The 26,447-nt window shown below is 34.6% G+C and overlaps 1 protein-coding gene across 6 annotated transcripts in view; it reads left to right on the forward strand.

Moving 5' to 3' along the window:
• Positions 1–26,447, forward strand: part of CNTN5 (contactin 5) — a 605,427-nt gene that overhangs the window by 400,251 nt on the left and 178,729 nt on the right. For all 6 annotated transcript variants that reach the window (XM_063394532.1, XM_063394528.1, XM_063394530.1 and 3 more), the window contains one exon: positions 24,446–24,541. In XM_063394532.1, coding sequence (XP_063250602.1) covers positions 24,446–24,541 — 96 coding nt within the window. The remainder of the gene's footprint in view (positions 1–24,445; positions 24,542–26,447) is intronic.

Consider the following 26,447-nt stretch of genomic DNA (forward strand, 5'->3'; position numbering starts at 1 on the left):
TCACCAGGAAGCTGTAACTGCAGTGAGGTCTCCCCTCAGTCTCCTCCACGCTGAAGAGAGCAAGTGACCTCTGCATGCAGAATAAAATGGACATATCCTCACCAGACAGAATTTTTTTTGAGTGCATCTGTTTTTTTAAGTATTATATTTAAATACATATCAGTGCATAAAATTGTGCATTTCATCTGTCTAGGAGTAATACCTTTTGAAAATAATAATTCCTGGTATCAGTTGTTTTTTACATCCATTTGTTTGCAACCCTATCTAATAAGCTGTTTTGCTGTTCTTTCATTTCCAACAAAAACATTTGAAGAGCTGTAAAATATATAATGTTGGGGTTTTTTTTAAATAGCCAAGCTTTCCATATGAGTTACAAAGATTTCTTATCTTCAAACTTTATCAATTCAGAACCTAGCACTCTGTGGCACTGCATTGCAATGAGGACAGCATTCATCAGTCTACTTCAGCCAGGGCTGCCAAGTTTTATTCCTTCTTTTTATTTTCATCTTATTGAGTATCCTGAAGTATGATGAGTTTTCTAGGATATTTCTCATGTTTTCTTGTTTATTCTTATCTCATTTAATGAAAAACAGTTCAAGACAAGTGAATCAGTCACTGATGCATAAAACCCAAACCAAATGTTTTCTAAAAGCAAGAAATACTGTTTGTGGCTTAGCAGCAGAAAAATCTGTAAATGATGTCTGTCATAGAGATCCTTGCTTTTAGTATTAATGGTCTTTCATCCACTTTAACTGATCCTTTTTCCAGATAGTAATTATGACTGATGTCTTTTAAGCAAAGACTGCAGAGACTGCAGATATGTCTGTTGTTGCTATGAAAATGCATCTGAACTAGGTCACTCCTGCAATATGCTGGAATGTGAGTCTTCATTTTGAAAATGTTTTAGATTCCAGAGGATTTACTTCTGGGTTTGCTCAAATCTACCTTAATACTGAAATGAAATATTCATACTGGAGTTACTACAATCAGGCCATAATTTTGTTTGACAAATTGGGTCACCTTTAGGGGAATTAACAGTTTGTGAGCTCCAAACTCATTTGGGGTTTTGATACACTGCTCATGGTGAGCACCACAATATTGGCAAACATGGGCCAATATTGTAACACAATGACACAAAGCAGCTGGAAAGCACATTCTACTAAACCAGTGAGGGTGAAATATCAGACTTTGATCCTGGACTGAAAAAAGAAAAAAAGATTTCTGTAGAATTTAAGAAAGGGAAAACAAACATCATGAAAATCATTTTCCATCAGTAATGTGGCATTTTGAAAAAGCTTTTCCAGGTATCTCCTCACTATGATTAACTGTGCATCCATATTATCTTTATTTTTTTTATTTAAGTAATTTGTTCGTACTAGTTCCTGGGAATGCACTGGTAAAAATAAATATGTGGACAGAGATTTGAATGCAAATAATTTGTATATTAAAGACATTTCACTCTCTTCAGTGTTAGCAATTATTTTCTCTGTGCAAAGGAGACTACTGGAATCACTGGCTCGATATTCAAGATGGAAGCCAACAGGCAATATCTTGAAACCGGTTCCTAAACTAAATCATAAGTGAGCATCTCAAATCTCTGTGTTTTCTGCATTATCACATCAGTGGAACATACAGTGATACATGACATACAATCTGGAATTTGTACTCACAGCTTGTTTTGCCATTAGAAGAGTCTTATTTGCTGTTTTCATGTAAGTTATCTAAGGTGCAAACACCAAGGCTGTGAAAGATTTCTGTGACATGATACTTAAAATTAGGTTAGAATCCACAAAAATAGTGGATTTTATATATCTTATTGACATTGCCTACAAGTAAAGTATCTACAGGAGCAACTTCACATTCATAGTTTGTACCTGTCTGAAAGAAAAAATGGCAAAAAATATAAAAACCTTCTGCACATTAAGCACAGGCACTTTGAAAAAAGACTATAATAAAAAGTTTACAAGTTTCAGTGTTTGAATTATAATGCCTGCAAAGATGATGTTTCCGCTTCAGCTCTTTAAAATACTTCTTGAAATGGGAATGCATTTAGGCACTTAAGGTTTGATTTATAAAACTTCTATTTACTTTTATGCAGGTTCTTTGCATAATTTTCTTGGTAAAAGTAGAACAGTTTTAGTTTACATAAATCATATTATTCTTTTCTTTTTCCATGGAAACTCTTATGGATGCTATGTCATCATTCTTATTTCAAGAATGTGCATTAAGATAAAAAAGTGTTGAAGGTGTGAAAGAACTGTGGTAATCTAAGACTCCAAAAGCAGATTGCACTGCAATATATTTTATTTAAAGAAAAATAGTGGAAACATTTTACAGTGACGTGCAGAAACTGGAGTTTTCTGGAGAAAGGTAAGACAGAAAAAAAAAGTTTCACTTTGAAACAGTGTGTTTGGTGTGATTTGGCCCTTCCAGGATATTCACCCTGAACTTCTTTGCTACGTTTTTTATTTATTTATTTATTTTCAGAACATAAAAAAAAATAGGGCTAAAGTACTACTCAGGACAGCTTAGCTGTCATCTAGTTTTCCAGTAATTGTTACCCATGAGACCTGTGAGTAAATGACTAGAGTACAAGCAGAAAACTGATTACCACTTCTGTATATGTTCCCAAATTCTATCATATTCTAGATTTGGTTCAGAGGGGAGAATATTATTTTCCATTACTGTATTATCTGTAAGAAGAGGCCAAACACAACAAACTGAGAACAAATAGTTTGAGATAACATATAAACATGGAAAATGAAACAGTTGATCTGATAATCATTGGCATGTAGACAAATGAGGTACCCAAAACGTCTTTTTTGCCTTGGTTTTACCCTGGAAATTTCTTATAACATCTTTTGAGTCCTGGAATCTCGAGGCAGGGACTGTTGAAATTAAGTCCCACCCATCACAGGAGAATAGTATAAAAATAATTAGAATAGAATAGAGTGGAATAGAATAGTCCATATACCAACGGGGCTTATATGAAAGATTTAATGGACTTTTTACCAGGGTCCATAGTGTTAGGATAAGCGAAAACAGGAAGAGGGTAGATTTAGAATTAGCTCTTAGGAAAAAATCTTTACTGTGAGGGTTGTGAGGCACTGGAATATGTTGTCCAGAGTAAGTGGTGCTTGCCCTGGTTTACAATCTTGCACTGCAAACTCCAGGTTGATCTCCCTGGAAATGATACCTGTGTTTTCTTGATAGTCCATCAATTAGTGTAATTGCTGAGGTTTGTTTCCTCTCATTTTCTCCACATTTATTTGTTCAGGTATGTGTCTCCTTTCTTGTTTTTTGTTGTTGTTGTTGTCATTTTATGGGTGTTTTTTGGTTTTGTTTTTTGGGTTGTTGTAGTTTGGTGTTTTTGGGGTTTCTTTGTGGTTTTTTGTTGTTTATTTGTTCTTTGTTTATTTTGTTTGTTTGTTTGTTTTGGATTGTTTGTTTGTTTTGGTTGTTTGTCTGGTTTTTTGTGGGGTTTTGTTTTGTTTTGTTTTTGTTTCCCTCTTTTCCTTTAGTTTCCTTCCCAGTTGGCAAGGTCTGCTGACAAATAACCTTGCTGGAATAAATGTTCTTACAATTGCACTTGCCTGCCTCAATATTTTTGCATTGAGAAAGGACCTTAACCAGATATCCTTAAAGAAGGAGTCCCTCTTCTTCCACAGACTGTTACAAATGTGACTAGAGAGGAAAAGTTGCATCATTTCCTCACCACATTATGATTCTTTCACACCTCTTCTATCCCCCTTTCTGCTCATATGCACAAGCACCCAAAAATATTAAAGGAAGCTTGAGGCAAAAATGTTTCAAATAACCCCAATAACAACAAAAGCACTATGCTTTTATACTTTCTCAGCTGTTTATTCTTTCAAGCCATGTCAGTTCAAACTGTGCTTTCCCCCAAGTATTAAATAAATGTAGAAGCATTGGGAGTATTAAAGTAACACTAGGCAGTCTCTTAATGTACTTTGTAGTAATTTTCCTTTCATTCTGAACTGCTATGCATTCTTGTCATAACTATCATGAGAAAGAAATCTCTGTTAGTCATAAGGACTGTGAACTCACATTTCATTTGCATGAATTTGCACAACATAATGTTTCCTGGGTTTATACCAGAGGATTTTTTTCCTCATCTTGAGCTCCGTATCTCACAAATTCTTTCTTAAAAGAAAGCAAGTAGATAGTATTCCACCTCTCTGTAGTAACCATAGCACATTTCTCTTTTTTTATTCTCTTCCCTACAGCATCTCAGTATCTGAACTCAGATTTTTCAGTCTAACTGTAGCAGATATTATGCAATGGTATAACATTGTATAATATCATAATAGAATATCATTTTTTCAGCTCTGTAATAATTTATCAGCTAACCTAAAATTGTCAGTTTGCAGTTTTTTTACATTTCGATGTAAGCAACTAGGTCTGGATTTTAAAGTGAGCTATGATTAGTGTGAACAGTGTCCCTGTTGAAATTGTTGCTAATCAATTAGTGAAATGTCACAGAAGCAATGTATAAGCATAAATGTGTATTTAAAATGCAGTTATATGCTTTATATTTATCTAGCTGATAAATGTGAGTGTAGAAATGCATATATACATATATATATGTGCATGAACATATATGTATAGTTTTTTTAATTTCTGAGCCAGTCATTATTCCCAAACTTCTATACTTCATCTCACTCTATACAGGACTGGTTTATTTGACACCTTTTTTATGCTGTTTTATGCTCTGTGTTCATTGGGCCATGTTTGTTCAAAGTTTTATAAGGCAGCTGCTGAGCCAGATAGTAGGGGCGGATTCCAAGGCTGAGAAGTACATCAAGATCTTCTGATGGAGAAACATGTAATGTGAAGGAGGTGTGAACCAAAGAATTTCCAAAATATTGTAATGGCCATTGCCTGCTGTTAGCCTCCAAATTCCCCTCTGTTAAATTAAATTTTAAATGATTTTTTCTTCTCTAGAGATGATTGAGATAGCATCTTGAGGTTACTCTGAACTTTCAAGGGGCTGGCTCTTCCTGCACAAATTTGTCCATGAATCTCTTTACCATCAGAAGATGGTTCCTTGATTCTTTCAGAATCTAGACTGAAGAGATGTAAAATTTATATTTAGTAGACTATCTCCTGAAAAGTTCAGCTAGATGGGTTAAAAAGCTCTGATTCTTATGAAGATTTTCATGAAAACAATATAAAAAATGTCCCAAAAATTAATGATTATAAGGTCTCCTTTCTACTCCTGTGACAGGAACATCAAGAAAAATACACCTATTCTTCCTACACAGCAGTCTACTTGCTATGTGGCTGTCATCACAACTGCTTAAAGTTTTGATGGAAAACTACAGAAATTGCTGAGGGACTGGACTGACATATGGCTTTTTCCACCCTGCATGAATTCCCAAGGACACAGGTCTTCCCATGAAGTTTGATCATTCATAGAGATCTTTTTTGGATTTAAAAAAACCCAAAAGTTCATGAGAAAAATATAGTTGTAACTTTTCAGGAGAAGTTTATTTTCTCCATCTATCTGTAGTATTTCCCATCTCAGACTTAGAAAGGTCTGGATCTTTAAGCTCTTTGGTCTGAAAGAATTAAAGGGGCCTCATATTATTGGCACCTATAAGCTTTAAGATGTGGTACAATATTTCCTAGGGTGCAGTTCTTTGTTGCTCCTTCATGAGTCACATTACCATATGGATCAGCCCTTGATGACAGTCTGTGTCTCCATGGCACTTCTATTCTTAGAGAATGGTTATTTTGAATTATTCCAGCTTCCTTTTTATTGGAACTCTTAATCAAAAATCATGGTTATCCTTCCATACTGACAGTATGAAGATTCCTTATCTTCCTTTCCATCCTGCACAGCATACCCTGGGGTGTACAAGTTAAAAAGGATTTTGATGGATGGAGGAAGGTTTGAAGGAGTAGAAAAACAGAGTTTGTTCTAAAAAAATGACATGTTTTGTTTAGCTCTACACTGGAAAGATACTGGCACACTGATACATAAACAATAAGACTGCAATTTAGCAGAAGAAGCAGCAAAAAATTCCAGCATTTGAAACTAAAAAGTACTGTTTTTTATTGAGTATAAACTGCAACATCACAGAGAGGAAAAACAACCATTGGAGGAACTTGTCTAGAGAACGAGTGCAAATTTTCCTTCTTTTTATTTAATATTTTTTATTTTTTTAAGAGGTATCTTTTTTAAAATATTAATTTTGAGAATTTTTCATGGTTCATGTTACCCTGGAGTGATAGCAGATGATTGAGATGGTAATTCCTTATTTATCACTTCTTACTACACTGAAGATGTTCAAAAATGCCTTCTATATTTTTGACTCTTGCATTATCTGTTGGGAACAATATGGCAGTTATTCATTTGCTGAATGCCGGCTAAAGACAGTAAAGGTAAAGCTTTCACAAATAAACCTTCATTAGGAGCACTTATGACAGCATGATTTATTGATATACCTTAGGGAATGTAGTCTGATTAGTTGCTTGACTTTGACATACCATATTTTTACTCACAGGATCTCTGAAATTTGCTTTCTCACATTTTCTCTTCTCCAGTCAGCTACATACAAGGTACCTGCTTTATTCTCTGTGACAATCCTAGTACTAACCTTGCCATGTCTAACTATATAAAAGAGATTCTGACATTCAGACATAAAGTAACTGGCCAGTAATGTTACCAAAAATATTAGCAATTCATTTTTATTTTCCCTATATTTTAGTCCTAAATTCTCCGGCACCAAGAGGCAGTTTGCTAACTTTACTCTTCTGACAGAGAGTTTCCTTGGAGATATTCTAAACTTGATCAGATAGGGCAACTTGATTCAAGGCTGGTCCTGCTTTTAGCAGACAATTGTACATGATTTCCAGGGGTCCCTTCCAACCTGAATTATTATATGACAGTTATATGGACAAGAAAGGAAAAGTTTCTTAGCCAAAGTCAGACTCTGGTTTCAAGCCTAAATTAAAGTTAACTTCCTGTAGGCTGGATACTTGTGGCTCAGATTTGGCCATCTGCAACCACTGTCCTCCAAATAGAAAAAAATAGAAAAAACAATGCAAGATATCTCATTGTTGCCTAAGATGTGAGCATGGAACAATACAACATAGAATTGGCTTGAGCTGCAGGTGGCTGTGTACAGACATACAGTGGTATGGAAGGTGGTGACACATGCAGAGGGAAGCTGGAGCCCTGTCTGCACAAAGCTCTTCTCCATTTCCAGTTTTGAGGGCAGACAAAACCCAGCATTGCTGTGTGCTGCTGTTACATTCTGTGAAGAGCAGCAGCTCCCAAGCTGTTTTCCTCTGCACTGCTAATGCTGATTGCATAACTTTACATACCCACATATTTTAAGCACTGGTCTTGATATTGTTTCACTGTAAAGGGTTGAATGCCCAGAAATTATTTTGACAAAAATCACTGCTTGATTTTTGAGGAGATAATATCAGTAAAATTCTTGCTGATGTAAATGAAAGAAAAGTTTAAGCTTACAAAGATAGTGTCTTCCTGCCTCTAACAGGGACTACACAGCAATTAGATTACATAATTTGACTGATAGAAGTGAAATTTTTTGCCAGGGTGTGTTGAGTGTCACAACTGTCCCCTGAGATGCCTGTATTTGTCAACATCAAGGGTGCTCGTTTACTCAAGTTGGAGAAGCTCATGCTTTTAGCATTAAGAGATTCTGACAGACTATGTCACAGTACTTAAATTGCAGTCATTATTTTACTTAACATTGAGGCAAGGAATTACTTTTTTTTCATTATTTTAATAATAATTCCAAATTATGTTAAAGGCTCTTTAAATAATTAATATAGTAATATGGCAGTGTTTAAGAGATGAAAATTAAGGACTCAGACACTTAGCAGGCAACAGTGTCTGATGATGAGATCCTTGTATTCCATGAAAGGACAAATTGATAAGCAGTCCAGTTTCTGGTCCACCAGTAAAGATATTAGGAAGCTCATGAGAATTTGGGGGTTCACAAGACTTTTCAATGTGGTGATTACCAGAAAGAAAAGAGAAAATAGGCACAAATTGGGGTGAAAATCGTGGAAAGAAATATATTCTCTGTGAGGACAGCTAGGCAGTAGCACAACCCAGAGAGGTTGTGCAGTTTCTGTCCTTGGAGATTTTCAAGACCTGACTAGATGAAGTTACAAGCAACCTGGTCTAACATTTTGGATGACCTTACTTAGACAGGGAATGTGACCAGGGACCTGAGCCCACTCCACTCTGAATTATTCTCTGAATCTTGGATTTTTCTGACTTCCATATTTTATCTGTCTCTCCTTCTGTTAAACAAATTCGACTGTGGTATTGCAAGAAGTATCACATCTGTATTTTTAAGCTTAAGTGAAATATACTTCAGGGTAAGGCTCTGAAATGCAATATTTTCAGTTTATTCAGAAGACAGACAAAGACATATATTTTCATTTTCTGTGAGACAGGCAGAAAGCACATTGGTACCAATTTCAGTTACATAACAAAGTTGAATGAAACAAAAAGAGCACTTCTGTGTATTATTAAATATAGAAAATTAATTTAGTGGTTTGAATCCTTCACTGTAGGAATAACAAATAGAATGTTAATCACCTAGCTTCATATTTTTAACCTATTATTAGGAGGGTAGTTACTGCTGGTTTAGAAATTTCAGCAACTGTTGTTTGTTTAGGGGAGAAAGTCCAAATTAAGAGTGAGCACAGTAAGAGATTTTTCCCCCAGTCCTGTGAGCTTGCTGATGTGACAGAATATCTAAATGACAAGCTGTCTCTTCAGGTTCTCAAAATTTGGCTGAATGTATAGTTAAGGGGTAGAAGCTATAAAGTATCCTCAAGAAATATCAGCTTTAGTTCTAAAATATTGAGTTTACACATGCCCTGGAAAGAAATGAAAGACAGATTTTTAAATTTATAAGATAGAAGAAAGAAACATCTACACAGTGGGACTTGCATCATTTGGTTCTGCGGCACTGTGGCATTTGAAGGTCAAATTGCAATGGAAGCTCTGGCTCCATTGGTCACAATTCCTTACAGAAGGACAAAAGATAAAAGGAGCTGTGTTGCTCCATCTGAGATCTGTTGCAAACATACTGATTACTAGTGGAGATGTTGATGGACATCCAGTCTAAAGCAAAAAGAATTCACTGCTCCCTGATTTTCCCCTTCTACCTTGATGCAGACAAACCTTGATGTCTGTCACAAGGGAGAGCGTGCTCTTTCCTGCTTAGCACCTGACCATCATTTCTACTCGTCATGTGAATCACAAAATATAGATCTATGTCCATAGAGCATAACAAAGAGTATTTGTCTACTCCACTTGTTCTCCACATTTCTGTACTCCACTTGTTCAAGAAGTTAATTACCTTAAAAATTGCAAAGGAATTGTAAATGTCCCCTTTTTAATACTATTTTTGTGCTGTGAGCAGTAAGATTAGGCATACCTTTTGGAAACATTACATATTGTAATGTAAATGTAGGCAAATTTCTTTGCTGTAAAATAGATTACGGAGAAAATGGTAAATATTTTAGTCCACTGTAGTGAAATAGCTTTTCAAATGTGCATTTTTATGCTAAACACAAGATTATGAGTTTCACATCCAGCAGATGTCCTGCTCTTCCTATTTGAGAGAAATGTTCTGCATTATTTTTTCTGAGCTACACCTGAAACTTTTCTCTCAGATCAGAAGACATACTAAGCTTGGCCTTCCATGTCCAGCTAAGCAGTTTTGAGTCCATGTATAGGCTAGAATTCATCTGTAGAACACTTACATTTGGAAGAGTCTTGTGGAAAAAGCTTCTGGAATCAGATGCCACATAAAAATATTCACATTGTACAAGCAAATGACAAAGAACCTAGTTTCAGTGTCAGTCTGAATGACAGCTACTGAAAGGTTGTTTGGCTCTATGCTTTCTGAATGACAAGTCATTATTCCACACAGTAAATATGTGTGCCTGCCACTGGAAGGGTACCAGAAATTTTCTCAGAATGCTTGCAGAAATTGTAAGCATTTTTTGTCATTGATATGATTGACTAGTGTAGATACTCAGTGTGAAACAACCTTGGAATATATTCTCAAATGCATGAGTATGTATATCCTTGAACAAATAACATTTTCCTTCTCTTATTTACACAAGAACATGAAAAACAAGGACACAGTAAGGCCTGTGAACCTTCCCTGAGACTTTTTAACCTGAGATACATTATAGGTGGATGCTTAGGATGAGGCTAGCAAAGCAATAGACTCTTGCTTGTCTTTAACTAAAATCTATTCAAACATTTAAACATTTTTTAAAAATTACATTTCATGAAAGATTACATAATTTAATGATTTTGGAAATTACATTTTACATTATGTAAGAAAAAGGCCAGAGAGGAGCTATTTTATCAAAAAGCTGTTGAGCAGTCTGCAGAAGATTCACAGAATTTTTATTGTCTTATAGCCTCATAGCCAAAATTTTCAACGTGCCTTCTCCATGGGCACTGTGCCACGAGCATCTATGCCAGCTCTACTGAATGGCACTGGCTACAGATCTAACAAGACTGACCAGTCATTGTTGGTTTTTTTCTACAAAATGCTTCAGGAATTCACAAGTGTTCCGGGGAAATTCACTACAGTAATACAAGAAGATGAAATGACATTTCAGAAAAATTGTAAAGAAAGTAAAAGTGTGATTTCTTTTTTTTTTCCAGTAATCCCAGTAACCTGGAGCACAACTATTTTGTTAACTAGAAAACAATAGCCCCCAATAAAGGGGGGAGATTAAAGAAAGTAATATGAAACTAATGAAAAAAGATTCCATAAATGGATGTAGTTTGTTGATAGACTTAACTCTATTTATGTTGTTTTAAAATTAATATTTTTCAAGGTAAACTTTATTTAATTCAAGCCCTCGTAAAAGCACTATGTTTCTATTGACCAGCAACACATTTTTTGCCACACTTCTTCATATCCCACTGAGGATTCCAGGGCTGTTGGACAGAAATCAGTGTTTATAGCTTTGCTTGACGAATGTGTTAGGTATTTGTTAAATTGTTTAGCTATTCCTTATCCTAATGATTATATTATAGTCCCATTCACCTCTTATTTCGAGGAGATGGAAGTACAGACTGGGGAACAGAAACCATTTCTTTTCTAACAGAGCAGCATTGAGAGTATATTCATAGGAGCAGAGATTTAAAACTGCCTAACAAGATCTTGGGAGCTTAAACAATAATGCAGCGCAACCTCGTGTAGAAAATAAGATAGTTGAGTGAAGTGATGAAACTCAAATTATATCCTTTTACATATAAGAGATTTAACATTATTTTAATGATAGTCATGTACACCAGGCTGCTAGTTGTGTAGTTTGATTATAGACACTGAAATATATGAGTGCATTTCAATTTTCTAGGGTATGCCAAAGAAACCTACTGATTGGACTGTAATTTAATGGAATATGACTATGGAAAAATAGTTTGAGAATTTAGGACTAGCTTTTTGCTTCCACCAGTTTCATTTACATTAAAAATCAATGTTAGGATAAAAAAATATCAATCCTTCCACTTCTGACTAGAAAATATTTTTAGCCTTTGTACATACATCCCATCATACTTATTTAATAAATTCCATTTAAATTCTAACTTAAGACAACTAAGCACTCAAACAACTTGGAAATGTTTTAATAATACTGGCATTTAAAAGGAAGGATTTAACAGGTAGAAACACTCAAGCCACATTTGTGAGGATGATGAGCAGGTTTGTATGATAAGCAACCATCTTTTCTGCTGTCTACTTAAAATCAATACCTCCCCAAAGGCATCTCTTCTCTGACATTACACATGTTTCTAGAAAGGGAGATAGTTTCCTACACTCTTTATAAAGTCAATGCCATAAGGTAGATAACATATATCTTCCTTATTTTGAAAGCCTTTTGTTTCCACTGGAACTAAAAGCAATAAGTAGAAAATGCTGGCTGATTTTGTGAATGCTAGATGAAATCTCTGAGTCATCTTAAGATGGACATTTAATGAAGCATTAAGGTGGTGCTAATTTTGTTATCCTCTTTTCTCCAGTAAGTGTCTTTCCAAGGTGCAGTGGATTAAGCTTTCTGAGTATCAATCAGGCTCAGCAAACTGAGCTAGATGTTTTCCTCTACATGCACATTCATCACCAAACAGCCAGGAGATGGAGACCCTCCACATTTTAAAGTTTTTTTAAAAGTCAATGTAAATCCTTCAAGACATGTAACATTTTGATTTTCTGTACTGCAGAATATAAAACACGTTAGGTGTATGTGCAAGTTGTTTTAAATTTAGAGCAATCATCTTTGTCCTTCAGGACAGTAACTTAGCATGCAATTAGTGCCACAATAAGAAAGAATAGGAGGTTAAGGGCTGAATTTACCTTTATTTGGACATTATTTAAAAACCACTATGCTAGTATCTTAATCTCCTGTGTAGCTTAAAAAAAATTAGTTACATCACTACTTTACTGATAAGAGTAAGCAACTGTTTACTTACAAAGGTGCAACACAGTTAAAAAATTGTATTTGTCTTCTGTTACATTCTCTTATATATATATGAGATGAATCCTTTACCATTTTCTACTTAGTTTTATCAGGGCACCATAGGCAAAATAATTATATAGAGAAAACAATCTGAAGAGCAAAGAAATAGTAAATTGCCTCTAAATGCACTTTATTCATTCTCCTTTAATGTCAGACTGTCAACACCATAGGCAGCTGCAACTGATCTAATTGTTTTGATTTCCTACTTAATCTGTTTCACTACTAGGATGCAATTCTTTCATGTCAAGTTGACATCTAAAATAGGTCAAATGAATCAGGCCTTTGAAGTGTCTATTTCTTTGCATTGCCTTGAAAGGAAGACTAGGATAACTGGCTCAGATATAGCTATAAGGCAACCGTGCTTTTGTGGTAAAATGCTGGAAGGAAATAACTCATTCCAAGAAATAAAATTTTACTTAAATAATAGAGATAGAAATTTAAGACTTTGTTTCATTACATTCAAAGTAATTTATGTAAAAAATCTATTTTTAAAAAGTCTTTTTTGGAATTAACACCAAATTGTTACTTATAAGTATAATCACACATGAACCTCCTCAATTACTAGTCACCATTATTTAGCCACTATAGCATTCATTTTTTGTTTGCTTACATTTTATTCAAATTTAGTAGACAATAGATATTTATGATATGACTATCTGAATCACTAAGTCTAAATACTCTAACATGATGTTTTTACTTTTAGTGAACTTAATTACAATTAATTTTAATCTAAAAATCCATGCTTGTATTGTTAATTGGAAACTTATACTATCTAGAAGTTATTGACTTGAATAAAATTAATGTATATTACCACTGAGGTTATTCTTGTCAATAACTTATAATTACACTGATAAAAATCCCATTCATATCCTCAGAGTGTGAAACATGTAGAGTGGGTTACAATGCATTAAAAAAATAGTTTATATTAAATTGCACTGATAGTATGGATGCAATTCTCCCCAGGTATTTCGGTACCATTTTCTTTAATGTCTCTCCTTCAAAAGAGATTTCATCACTCATTATTACAGTGATGATACTGCAATAATCTGGTACCATCTTCTTGTGCTGTCCCACACATCACTGAAAAGCCTTCACATTTCTATTATTCTTCGTATTTTTTTAAGTTACAATTTTCTACTACTTTTTGTGTAAACAGCTTATGCATGAAATTTATCTTAGAAATTATTTCCACTCTATGGAAATAATTATGCACATATTTAAATCAGTTAAGTATACCAACTAAGTCCAAGAGAATAATTTCTAGGACAGAATTCCAAGAATCACATCAAGCTTATCTGCAGGATCAGTTAAACTCACTAGGAGATTGTTTCAGAATCTCAGATATTTTCTTTTAAGAAAAAGAAATTATGGAAAACTCTTTTTATTTTTCTCACCTTTAACTCCCTCAGAATATTTGTTTTTAGGTTTAAGCATTTACCACTGTAAGATGTTTTCTGTAATGCAAATTAATCTCATAACTTTTCTCTTAAGGCTTTCAGATTTATCAACCTCTTTTTACAAGTATGGCATGAGAAAAACATATCATACTTACATGACAGAGAAGTTTTCAAAGAACCTGATTTTCAGACAGCAAAATCCCACCAATTTTTGCTAAAAACAACTACTGTTCTCACGGGTGCTGGGGAAAACAAACTCCTTTCATAACGTATAATGGTAACTTATCTAGAAGGTGACAGGTATGAGTAAGATTTTACTCCTGAAATACTTCAGATACACATATGAAAAAATTCAGCTGTTTGTTTGTTTGTTTGTGGGTTTTTTTGTTTGTTGGGGTTTTTTTTTGGTTTTGTTTGTTTGGGGTTTTTTTTGTTGGGTTGTTTTTTTGGTTTTTTTTTTGTTAGCTGCATTAGGTCCTTTGTAAATTAATACCCTCTTTTATGTCTGACTCTCTCTGAATACTTGTTACAACACCTTTATGGTACTTTCCTACTAGGCCAGTACTGCAGGTCTGATTACTGTGACAGAAGTTTTTCTGTTCCATGAAGAATCGATATTTTCAGGACTCAAGTCTCCTCCAGTCTGAAATTTATGCTTCTTTTTGTTTGTTTGTTATTTTTAACCTCTCAGTGGTTGATTTTACACACAGTACTTAATAGCTGTATTGCACGTGCAGACCAGTGCTTACGTATGGTAAAGCTTTGTCTAAATATAGGAATGCGATTATGGTCAATGATAGCTTTAAGTCTTACAAATGCTGAGTAATTCATTTTTATTAATTAGGAGGAAGTATGATTCCTTAATAGGATGCTCAGACCTGTCCCGTTTGCAAGGTCATTTGGCTTCTCCAGAAATATCTGTCCAGGATTTTTTTTTGTTTTTTAAAGGACTGTATGTTACTATAGTTAGGAATAGCTGCAGGATTAGACAACAAGATCTAGTATTTGATACTCTCTTGAACATTGTGTTGTCAGCAGTCTATATGAGAAGAGAAGCTGTCCTGCTGTTTTTGCCCACTGTATTAGAAATTACCCATAACTTCAAAACCAAAAACCTTCACAGCTTTGCTTGCATTTAGTTTCAGTACCAAAAGCCATTAAAAAAAGTTACAGCTGGGACATACTTGGCAGCAATTTGCTTTGCCCTAGGAAGGTCAGTTAAAAAGAGAAGCAATTATTAGATTGCTTAAAGAAATCAATCAGTATTGTGGAGCACCTAACCGACGCAGTTCAGGAAACATATTTTAGTTTTATTTCTATTGATCAGTGGGTGGTAACATATAATTGTGACAAATGGCAAAGGAGTTAAAAGATCAGATGTACTGCTGAGGGATTGCTGCCTGATATACATTGCTAAAGCAAAGACTGTGACTGCACACAGAAATGCTTTATAATATGCAAGTTCTCTGACACTAATATGTGCAGAATTAGAAAATAAGTGAATAGGGAAATAACATTACAATGCAAAGAGAGAGATGGGAGAAGTAAATGCCTTTTAAAAAGCATTTGAAACTGTTCTAGCAAAGACTTTATGAAATTATGCAACCTAAGAAGGTTTAGCTTTTCTGATCAGAAAAATAAATAAATATTGTGCCATTCTTTTGCAACACATTAGATAATTAAATGAATTTTCAGACCACCTTCACAGGGCTATTAATTGATGTGATACAGATTACAGAGTGAAAAGATGAAAGTACATAGATGGTAATTTATAGTTGCTTGGCTGACTAGTGACAATTTATTCATCTTTGATGACTCTTACTTGTAAAATTACATGCTCATATCCTTAACTGTGGTTTGCAGTGACTGATATCATCATGATATTAAGCAGAATAACATGCTCCAATACAAACTGTTTTATCAAAAACATTACCTAGAATCATATGCAACAGCAAGCTGCTACTTAGGCAACAATCTATGTTTGTAAGGCCTTCATTTCCAGCTGAGCTATTCAGCTAAGACCAAGGTCTTCCAGATTTACTCCTTGGATGTGTCCAAACACTTAGTTATCTTGTCACAATTGACTTGTAGGTCATGCTGTGCACTACAACTCTCACAGAAGATCAAATAAATAATTTCTGGGAGATTATGACCTTCTTCTTTTCTTTATGACAAAGGAGAAGTGAAGTATGGAGGCATTTATACACATTAGTCTAGTGAAAAGTCAGTCCAGCAAAATGACCTGTCTAGAGTGGAGTCAGAATTTGATATGTCGTGTCTCATGGAAATGGTGTCTACAAGCCTCCAGCTGTTACTGAAACCTGAGCAATCGTGCCATTCCCCAAACCTTAGATCTGAACAGTGCTTCTTGGATATTTGTCCCAGTTCATGCATATAATGACATTCTGAAACAAAATATGAAGAAATCAGGGCGGAAAAAATAAGAATAGCAACAGAAACATTATCACACATTTTATATATTATCTTCATAACAGGGACTGTGGGAGGTCAGGCTTTTCTTTTATTTCCTGCAGATTCTTTGTATCACACCAGCAAGATAGTCTCAAATACAGACACTGTGGAAGCTGTAAAGTTTTTAATTTAGATGAGCTCAGTGCTATCACTTCTGAGCTTGGGAAAGCTTACTTCCTCATGAGAAGAATTTAATTTCTTAATTCTTTTATACCCTTGCTTCTGATAAATTCCAGCTTTGGCAAGGCCAGCTTTTGAACCTTAGAGATGTAGGAAAAAGAATTTTTGAGACTAAACGTTTTCAGTATATTTCTGAATATGTGGAAGTGAAGCCAATATATTATTTTAGTACTAGATTCCATGAACTAAAAGTATCAAATACATATAAGAAATGTTTTATAATTCCTATTATGAATTTTCTCAATGAAATCCCAAAAAAGTAATCTTTAATGACTTGTTCACCCAGAGTGTAAGAAAAGACTTTTTTCTGTGTATTACTGTTACAGCCTCCTGTGAACCACAACACCAATACAGGAATTTTCCAATAAACTGTATGGAGATTAGTCACTGTCCATTTCATATCACATCATATGATAAAAACCTGTACTATGATAGTTATTCTGTGTTTAATCTTCCAAAATCCTAACTGGCTGTGATCTTTAATTACTAATTAAAAGAAGGAAAAGTCACATCCAGTTGAAAAAATTAAAACAAAATGAAAAGTTGTTTGCAATATATCCTTGAATGTTTGTAATTATTTTAATTGAAAAAAAAAAAGGGACTAAAAGAGAGAGCAACAAAAAGGGAAGGAGTACTCATAAGAAGAAAGGAAAAAAAAGGAAAAGGATGCAGAATCATGTGTACAGGATTTAAACAGGTTAATATACTACTCAGTTTCAGGAACTTCTATGGAAAAAGTTGTAAATACAAATGTGTGTTTCTCAAGATGCAGATAATGCTATCTAAAAAAAGGTGTTTAAAAAATACATTACATAAATTACTCAAGTGAAAAAATCTATTTGCTCAGAGGCTCTGGAAGCAGTACTGTTTATTGGCCTGCTTAATTTGGTGCTTAAATGTTGGCATCTGTATTTGAAAATCTTTCATTTGTTGCTTGAGATTGGTTGCTTATTTGTTTAGTTTTAGTTGTTGCTTCTAATTGACAGAATGAAGGGATGAAAAATGCTTAACTATAATATTTCCACTTCATTCTGTTTTTTGCCTGGAAATTGCATTATGCAAAGGTGAAAGACAGCTGAGAAGCGCGCTGAAATAATTCTTGTGAAAAGAGATGAAACCTGACAGACACAGAATGATTACAACTAATTAGTCATAACCATCAACAACTGTAACCACAAACATCCTAATTATTATGAATTTAACATGTCAAGTTAAATCATATAGCAGCTCTGTAGTTTTCAGCATAATCTTTTCATTTTTATGTAAATTTTTCATCTAATTCACTTTGGTCCAGTACTTCAGGATTTATGAATGCAGAAATACTACTCAAGTTCAGAGAGATTTTGGTACCTATGAATTCCCTTTCTTCTCAAGGCTCTGAAGAGAATTAATCTTTATTGATGATACTGATGGTCTTAATTGATGTTATTGAAACTAGGTGTAACAAAATGGAAAATTCTTCTAAGTTCTAAATTTCTTCAACGTTCCTGGAGTATCCCTTCATGCAATATTAGAATATAAAAAACAAAATTAGTAGTTAGACAAGAAAAAACAGTGGAAGAACCATATCAATTCATAATTTTTTTAAAATCTGTGTAGGGTCATAAGTAGTGAATATTTTAATTGAAATGTAGTATTCAATATTTAATTGAAATGTGCATTTTAAAAAGTATGGCATGGTGAATAGTGAAATAGTCTATTTTTTGTCTATTATAAAAAGTTTAAGTTTTTAAATTAATAATAATTAATAAATATAAATCATTCCATTTGGGAAGGAAATTAAAAAGAAAAATAATTGTACTAGATTTAATACAGGATTCTAGAAGTCAATTTAGGAAATAGTTACACATATTAACAACTGAAATACAGTACAATATAATATTAACAAAGCTAATACTTATAATGCTAACAATAATAATTCTAATTGCAATTAAAAAGGAGAAAACAGAAAGAGAGAGGGAGGAACAGAACCCAAGGGAGACCAGAGATGCACAATGCAGTTTTTCATCACCCACTGACTGATGCCCAGCCCGTCCCCCAGCAGCGACCAACTCCCCCCAGTTCATGCCCTGAGCAGGATGCTCTGTGGTGTGGAATATCCCTCTGGGCACTTCGGGTCAGTTGTCCTGGCCGTGCTACCTCTCAGCTTCTTGTGCCCTCCTCACCAGCAGATCATGAAGGGCTCAAAAGTCCTTGATTCCAGACAATCCTGCTCAGCAAGGACCAGTACATCAATGTTTTGTAAACATTATTTACATAAATCCAAAACACCAGCTACTAAAAAAATTAAGCCATTAAGCCTATTGCAGACAAAACCAGGACACTAGGATAGTTAATTATATCTCTAATATATTGTGTTATGATAGAATGCATTGGCATACATTTATGGATTCATGATTTCACTGTGGTAGGAAATGTAGAAACTATTACAAATGTTTCTACTTACAAGGTAAAATAACTAGACATAGCTGTGACATACAATTACAATGAGGTACAATAAAGAGAAAACCAGCTATTTTAAAATTTTTATCATTTATAAAAATTATATAAAAAGAAATATGTCATTAAGGACAGAAAAATGTTTCCTTATTTGACCATTTATCTGCCTTTTATAGTGAACATTTAGATCAGAGCTAATGAATCAATAGTGTATACATTAAATTTCATGCTGACAACAGGGTAGATAAAAAAGTATTTTGTTTTTGCAAGAACACATCCATGGAGCACCATTATTTAAAGATCCTTCTTTTTTTTCTGAGAAAAAAAATCTTGTAGTATCTGAGAAAGATTCTGAATATGTTAGTCTAAATTTAATATAGTATCTTGTCTCCTTTCTCTGTTTTTTACATTTTCAGAGAGGAGTCTTTGAACATTCTTCTGAATTCCTTGACACTTTTTGTTGGCACTCTGAAAAAAATCTGTGTATTGACCTCCTTTCCTTAGAATTCTTTAATGGCTCTGCAGATGTACACACAGAGAGTGTTGCTGTCATGCAGGCTTGAACCATATCATTGTTTCTGTATGCTCTCTCTGTTTCTGTTTTTGCATAGTAACTTCTCTGAGAAAAAAATGACCTTTTTCACATCATGTCAGTCTGATGATCCGTGAAGGATTAAAACCTTTCTGGTAATAAATAATAACAGCAGCAATGATAATAAGCATGATACATTCTAAAGTGTTTGAATCTTGTCCTTATTTTGTCACCTAAAAGTCATATGGTAATGTGATTTTTGAAAGTTCAAGATGTATGCTTTTCCCATTATCAGTGGTGAGATGATGTTTCTGTCATGGAAGAAATCTTTTGTCCAGAACTTCCTTTCACAGTTTTTCTAGTGAATAATTTCAGTATTAAAAGTTACTCTTAGGTCAAATGAGTGACTTCACACATTCATCTAATTAATCTGGCATTGCGAAAAAATAAGAACAAAAATAATGTAAAGTATATAAGTATTTATAAGTATATAAATAATGTAAAATAATCTATTCATTTCCTTGGACTTTTGGATATTCTGAGTATTATGTTTAATTCATCCAATGTAAAAGTTTCCAATAAAATCAGACATGATATCTTTTCAATACCCCCCTTTCATTCCTCTATAGCTTGTGTTTGTGAGTTATTAAACAGACATTTATATTTTCCATTGTTTAGAGTGTACAGTCAAACCATGTTTTTGATTTAGGTTATAATGGGATTTTGAGAAACATGTTTTAATGGAATTCTTTTCCCTGTAAATCTTACCTTTTTTAAAGAGCTACAATTCCAGCTCAAGGTCTATTTCTTAGTCCTGTCTTTCAAATCCAAGGAGAGGAAGGCTACCCTCTCTTAGTGACAATGCAATAAATAAGTTTGTCCTTGGCCTGATAGAAGAATCTTACCTTGTGTAGAGCTATTTTTACCTTCCTGGAAAGAATATTGCCTGCTTTATACTCATCTTTAGGTATCTTCAGGATATGTCTTTAAACATTTTAATACATATCATATCATGTCCATTTTAAACTCCATAATAAATTTGCGTATAAAATAGTTTAAACTTACAGAACCGAGCAGGCAGAGGACATTGTTCTGCACCAATCTAATTTCTACTTTAAAGCTAAATTGGCTGGTTTAAGTCACTGATAATGAGGTGCAGAGCCCTTTACAGCTTCCCTGCTAGGTTACCAAGCAATGATTGCCTACAATAGAAACAAGATCTGTTTTTCACCTTTAATTTGATCTTAATTTCATAGCAGTTATCAGTCCACTGTTGACTGGGTCACAAAAGCCTGTTATTCCTATTAGCTGCAGCAAACTGATGAACACAGTGAATGAAAGATCCCTCCTGCACATACCTAAAATGCAGACTGGGGTGAGGGTGACTTGCAAGGCCATTAAGTGATAAAAACTGCTCCAACTTTTGTGAAACTTCTTCTGTCAATGTCAGACTACTTTCCCTTTTATTCAAATGTTTATTTTGTTGTTAGACCTGCAAAACATTTTGGTTGCTTTGACTGCCTTGAGGGTTTTCTCATTTATTTCTCTTTACTCCTTTCATTTCCTGTAAAAGTGTTTCCTCGTCTGCTGAATCTTCTTTAAGCTGTTAGTCTTGTGGTGGTGTCATTCTCCCACAATGCATATTGATACATAAGGATATGTGCTGAGAGAAACCCATGCTTCAGGTCATTTCCAAGGCTTGGGACTAGGCACTGTGGAGAGAGCTGAACAACCTGGCAGCTCCTTCTGATCAGATATATAAATGGTTTCCCAAGTTTATAAGTTCTCTTGAAAATCAAATACTGCACCAAGCTAATATAAATACACTTGCAGTGTAAATTTAACATCCAGAAAGCACTGCACAAACCCATTGGATTTAATGTCTGGCATCATCAGTAGCTCTGGAATTTCTCTACTATTTCCCTTTTTCAGTGGAGATCACTCCTGTCTCACCAGCTGTACACTAGTGACACTATATAAAAACTTTTAACTGAATAATTTCTTAGCAGTAAAGGAAATTCAATTACTCCTGCCAGATGCACTCCATCTAAATGTGCTTTGTGTGTTTGCATATATATTGTTAATAGTAAGTTACAGTAGACATGGTGGCTGGCACTTACGTACATTTTTCGAAGTGGTGAAAACTGTTTCTTATGTTAAAGGGTATGGGAGTTATGTAGCTGAACCCCAGGAACTTTAAAAATAACATAGTATGTGTTATCATCTTTGCCACTAGCACTGAGATAAGAGTAAATTAATCTTTCAGGGCAAAAGATGAATGTCTATGGAGCACAAGAAGGCATTTTCTTATCAATCAACTATATACATCATAATAAGATGAAGGACAGATTCATTCTGTGTGGGTCATTCTGATATGTCACACTTGTTACAGGTTTATACTGCAGCAAGAATACTGAACCGAGTGCTGGTGTTGCTGTGTGAGAAGTTGCAGTTCCCACCTCTAAAATCTATCTTTTTCTTTTATTATCTACCTCTTTTGAGTTTTCAAGTGAAAATAAAGGGGTTTGTAGAAATTTTTAGTAGCTGCCTTTTTTGGTTTTTTTTTTCCAGTGTGGATAGATATGAAATGGCTGAGACTTACAAGAAAGTAATTAATTTTCCATTAATTTGATTTTTCCTTATTGTGCTTATTACTTTAATGTGGGGGAACTGAAAGTGTGATCCTTCACCTTTCCTTCCATTTAAGCTTTTCTACATTTATTTGTTTTACAGCTAAATCCCTTCTTTTGTATCTGCTAATCCTTTTTTTCTGTATGCTAACAAGAAATCCAGTTCAGAACCAACAGATAGCCAAACAGAGCTGAAATTCAAAGCTTTTTGATACTTTTCTCCCTTAGTTTGAAGATAATTGTTTTGAACAAATAGAAACTTGAGTCATACACAGTACTTTTATTTTAAAATACTAAAGAATATCTTTGGTGAAAAAAAAAAAAAAAAACAACAAAAAACCCCTATATATTTCCATCACAGTGCACATTCAAAGGAGGAAATGTCAAAAAAGATATCTGAAGGTTGCTCTCACTAATAAGAAAATAGCATTTTATCACCTGAGGACTTAACTAAGAAAAGTTTCAGTTACAAGATGTTTTCCCATCCAAACTTTCATGCAGGGGCATCAAAAGTTTTTACCAGCTCACTATTTTCTGAACACAAAATAATAATTACTTTTATGCAGAATATGCTGGCAGGTAACATACATTAGGAGACACTTTTAAGAGAAATTACACCAGCATGTATTATAACCCATGGTGTGCTTATTTTAAAATCCAATACAATAGTTATACCTTTAATTATCTATTGACTAGCAAAATTTTTCAAAGTTTTGTAATGTAATTTTTTAAAAAAATTCTACTGGACCCTGCATACCTTTTCTCCATTCAAATATGATACTTATTGTTGAAATCAAAGCATTAACTTATTGTGTCCTAAGACAGCAAAAATTTAAATGTATTTAAATTTTAGGCTTCTGCCTGTGCACAAAACATAATTTAGAGATGTGAAAAAAAAAATCAGCTCTAATTACTTCTGAAAATCATTGAACTTCAGTTTTATGCTCTACTAGGTCTGGAGCAAGATGTGGAATTTCAGCATCTGACATAGAAGTGCCAGCTGAGTGCAGTTAAGATAGGAATAATTCTGCTCCACCTGTTCAAACTGTTTGGTGGTGTCTGACTCATCCCAGCACTCTGGGCTGTATGCAGAAATTAGGAGGTATGGCTACAGGTCACTGAATGTCAGTGAGAGAAGCTCCCACTGGCCCAATCTATTTGTATTTCTGATCCTCATTTAATGACTGCTGAAGCTTGTTTTTTTTTTTTTCTTTTTTCTGTATCCTTTTAAAAGATATGTCGTTGCTGTTCTCTTCACCTTGATCCACATCAGATGGAAATGTCTCTAGAAAGTCCCTGAGAGAACAGAGGTTGTAAACACCATCACTGGCTCTGAGGAGTGGGTGATGACACCAGTCCAATGACAGAACTGAACTCTCATATCTCTCTACTACAGATACAAATGCTAAAGCATAACTATCCACCTAAAATATGAATTCACATTCAGTACTCTATGTGGTAAATGGAATAATAGGATCTCCTGGTCGAGAGGCTTTAAATAATCACAAAGAACTCTTCATATCAGTGCCCTACAGCTTTATTCAAAAATTTTTGTTCCAATAGTGACATGTTTGTTATTGCCCTGATGGAGGGAAACTTTTGGAGGGAAAATACCACAACTGGTTAGGGCTTATAGCCAGAGAAATCAGAAGGAAAGTATTTGAAAGAGTAAGCATGCTATAGTGTAGATTTGGGTTTAGAACCAATGTTTTGATTTTCCTTTTTGTCATCACCATGTGCTCTGTGTGTTGTCCAAGTGGCATCTGCAGTATCATCAGTCTGGATGTCAGCCAAGGTGTTCCCTCCAGTTGTATTTCTTCTTTTTCACTGTGCAGGAATCTCTTCTACCACGGGAGAAAATCAAGCAAGATATAGTAAAAGGAAATAAAAGCACTATTAAATGTATTTGTAAATGGCAGATTAGATAGATAGATAGATGATAGATAGATAGATAGATAGATAGATAGATAGATAGATAGATAGATAGATAGATAGATTGTCTGCCACTTTTTTTTTTATACTGCATGGAAGTGCACTAAAAAAGGAATAAAGTGCTGATGCAACATGGAATTTTTTGTAACAGAAATAGATTTATTTTTCAGGCCCTCCTATTACAGATCAAGGTATGAAAAAAGAAACAGTCAACTTTAAAAGAGGAAATAAAATGTAAGTCATGGTATCCACAAAATTTAAAATCTTTGGTGTGTAACTAAAATGCTCTGTTCTTTTGATAGATCTGGGGAATTTTAGCGGTCGGACAAGAAGCGCTGTATCTGTGCGTGAAGGTCAAGGAGTTGTTCTGATGTGCTCCCCTCCACTTCATTCTCCAGGTACAGTAGGCTGCAGCCTGTATTCATGCTCCTCCTTTACAGTTTCCTCATTATTGGATGCCCAGGATTTTAGATACAATATGTGTTTGATGGTGGGACTTCAAAGATGAGATATCCACCATTCTTCTGACAGTGTTTGGAGGCCCAAAAGACTAATTTAGGGTCATATATTGCAAATGCCAATGAATTGCAGCAGAGTTTCTGCTACAAGATTGTCTAATTCCTGGTATAGAATTTGAATGTAACAATAGTCTCCATGCCATCAGTGGTGAATATGCTGCCTTGAGGTCACAGAAGATTGTTTCTCATGTTTAGAAACCTTCAGAAATTGTTCCAAAATACAATCAACTTTTTTTGAAAACAAACTTTATTTTCTTTTAAGTGGTACAGACTGCTTTCAGTGGTATAGACTTGGTTGCTTCCTTTCACTGTATAACTTAGTTTCATAAAACTGCATCATTGCTAAAAGTCAGAATTTCCATAAATTCTATGAAATGCCTGCGGATTCCCACATGAAAACATAGGTATTCCAGAGAGGTTACTTTTTTGCTTTTCAAATTGACACTCCTGAAAAATCTGTAGACAGCTAGATTCATCCTTATATTTGCATGTCATATAACTCCTGGAGACACGATGCTGGGCAGAATATCTTGTTTTTCAGTAGATGCAGTATAGCCTATGCTTTTGTTCTCTGGGAAATGAGGTCTGTACTGAGGGGATTTGTCTACTCCAAATTTTGGGCCTGAAGTAACATTGCAGATGGAAGATCTGCAGAAAATAAAATCTCCTCTGAGTTTCTGTTAGAGATATGTGTTATCTATTTATACTGCAAGGATTGTTATTACTGAATTACAGTTATCAATTCCATCTCTCTGCTTTTCTTTCTTCTGAGCAGATTCTCTTGTTGGGGTTGCCTCTACAATCTCTTTCTGAGTTTGACACTGCAGTCTATATGATGCAATTGAGTACATGATGCTAAGGATTGATAGTGATAAGTAAACTGAGAGGGAAAAGATGTAGGCAGAAAAAGTGAGTGATGGCTTCAGCAGCACAGCTGAATTTCAGTGCCCCAAACAAATTGAGAGTGAAAGGATAGATGGACAGCAGTCAAGAGTGAAATTGTCACACACCTTTTAACAGCTGCCAGTCCACAAAATACACTTTATAAATCATCAAAATATTTAGAATTCTTTTCCTGAAGTTATGCTTCTGAGTTTTATTTAGTCAGATTCTAACACAGTGTTCTACTGTAACACAGATGTTGCCTTTGATGGTGAAAACTAGTATCTTTCATTTTCATCACTGGGACAGCAAAACCCCTGCTGTGCAAACTACAGTGCTCAAAAACAGCATTCAGTTGTTTTAATTTATATTGTTTGACTACCAGTAGGCTAGGCCAGCAGGAAAATTACTTCCAGAAAAATACTTTTACCCTCTGTTGGCATAATTTTTTCACCATAGCTAAGCCAGAAAAGGTTCTACAGAGTAATGGAGTAATCAACAAAACCTGAAAAATTGCCCTGATATGCAGATGTATGCACAAGCTCCTATCAATGGGAAGGGGACTTGGCCTCCCTTCCTTTTGTTCATTACATACTGTTCATAGTCTTTTCATCCAAAGGGTTGTTAAGCACTGAAACAGGCTGCTCAGGGACCTGGTGGAGTCACAATTCCTGGAGGTATTTTAAAAGTACGTGGATGTGGCTCTTAAGGACCTGGTTATTGATGAAACTTGTTCTGGTTTAATGCTTGGACTTAATGATCTTAGAGGTCTTTTCCAACCTAAACGACTCTGTGATTCTATCACAGGCAATTTGCTTCCAGCTCCTCACTTGCAGAGTACTGGGGGCCACTGAGTTCTTGTGGTACTGCAGTGGGACTGCTAGTGGTATTAATCCAATGCCTG

The sequence above is a fragment of the Prinia subflava genome, chromosome 3 (assembly GCF_021018805.1).
Source record: "Prinia subflava isolate CZ2003 ecotype Zambia chromosome 3, Cam_Psub_1.2, whole genome shotgun sequence".
Taxonomy (NCBI): domain Eukaryota; kingdom Metazoa; phylum Chordata; class Aves; order Passeriformes; family Cisticolidae; genus Prinia; species Prinia subflava.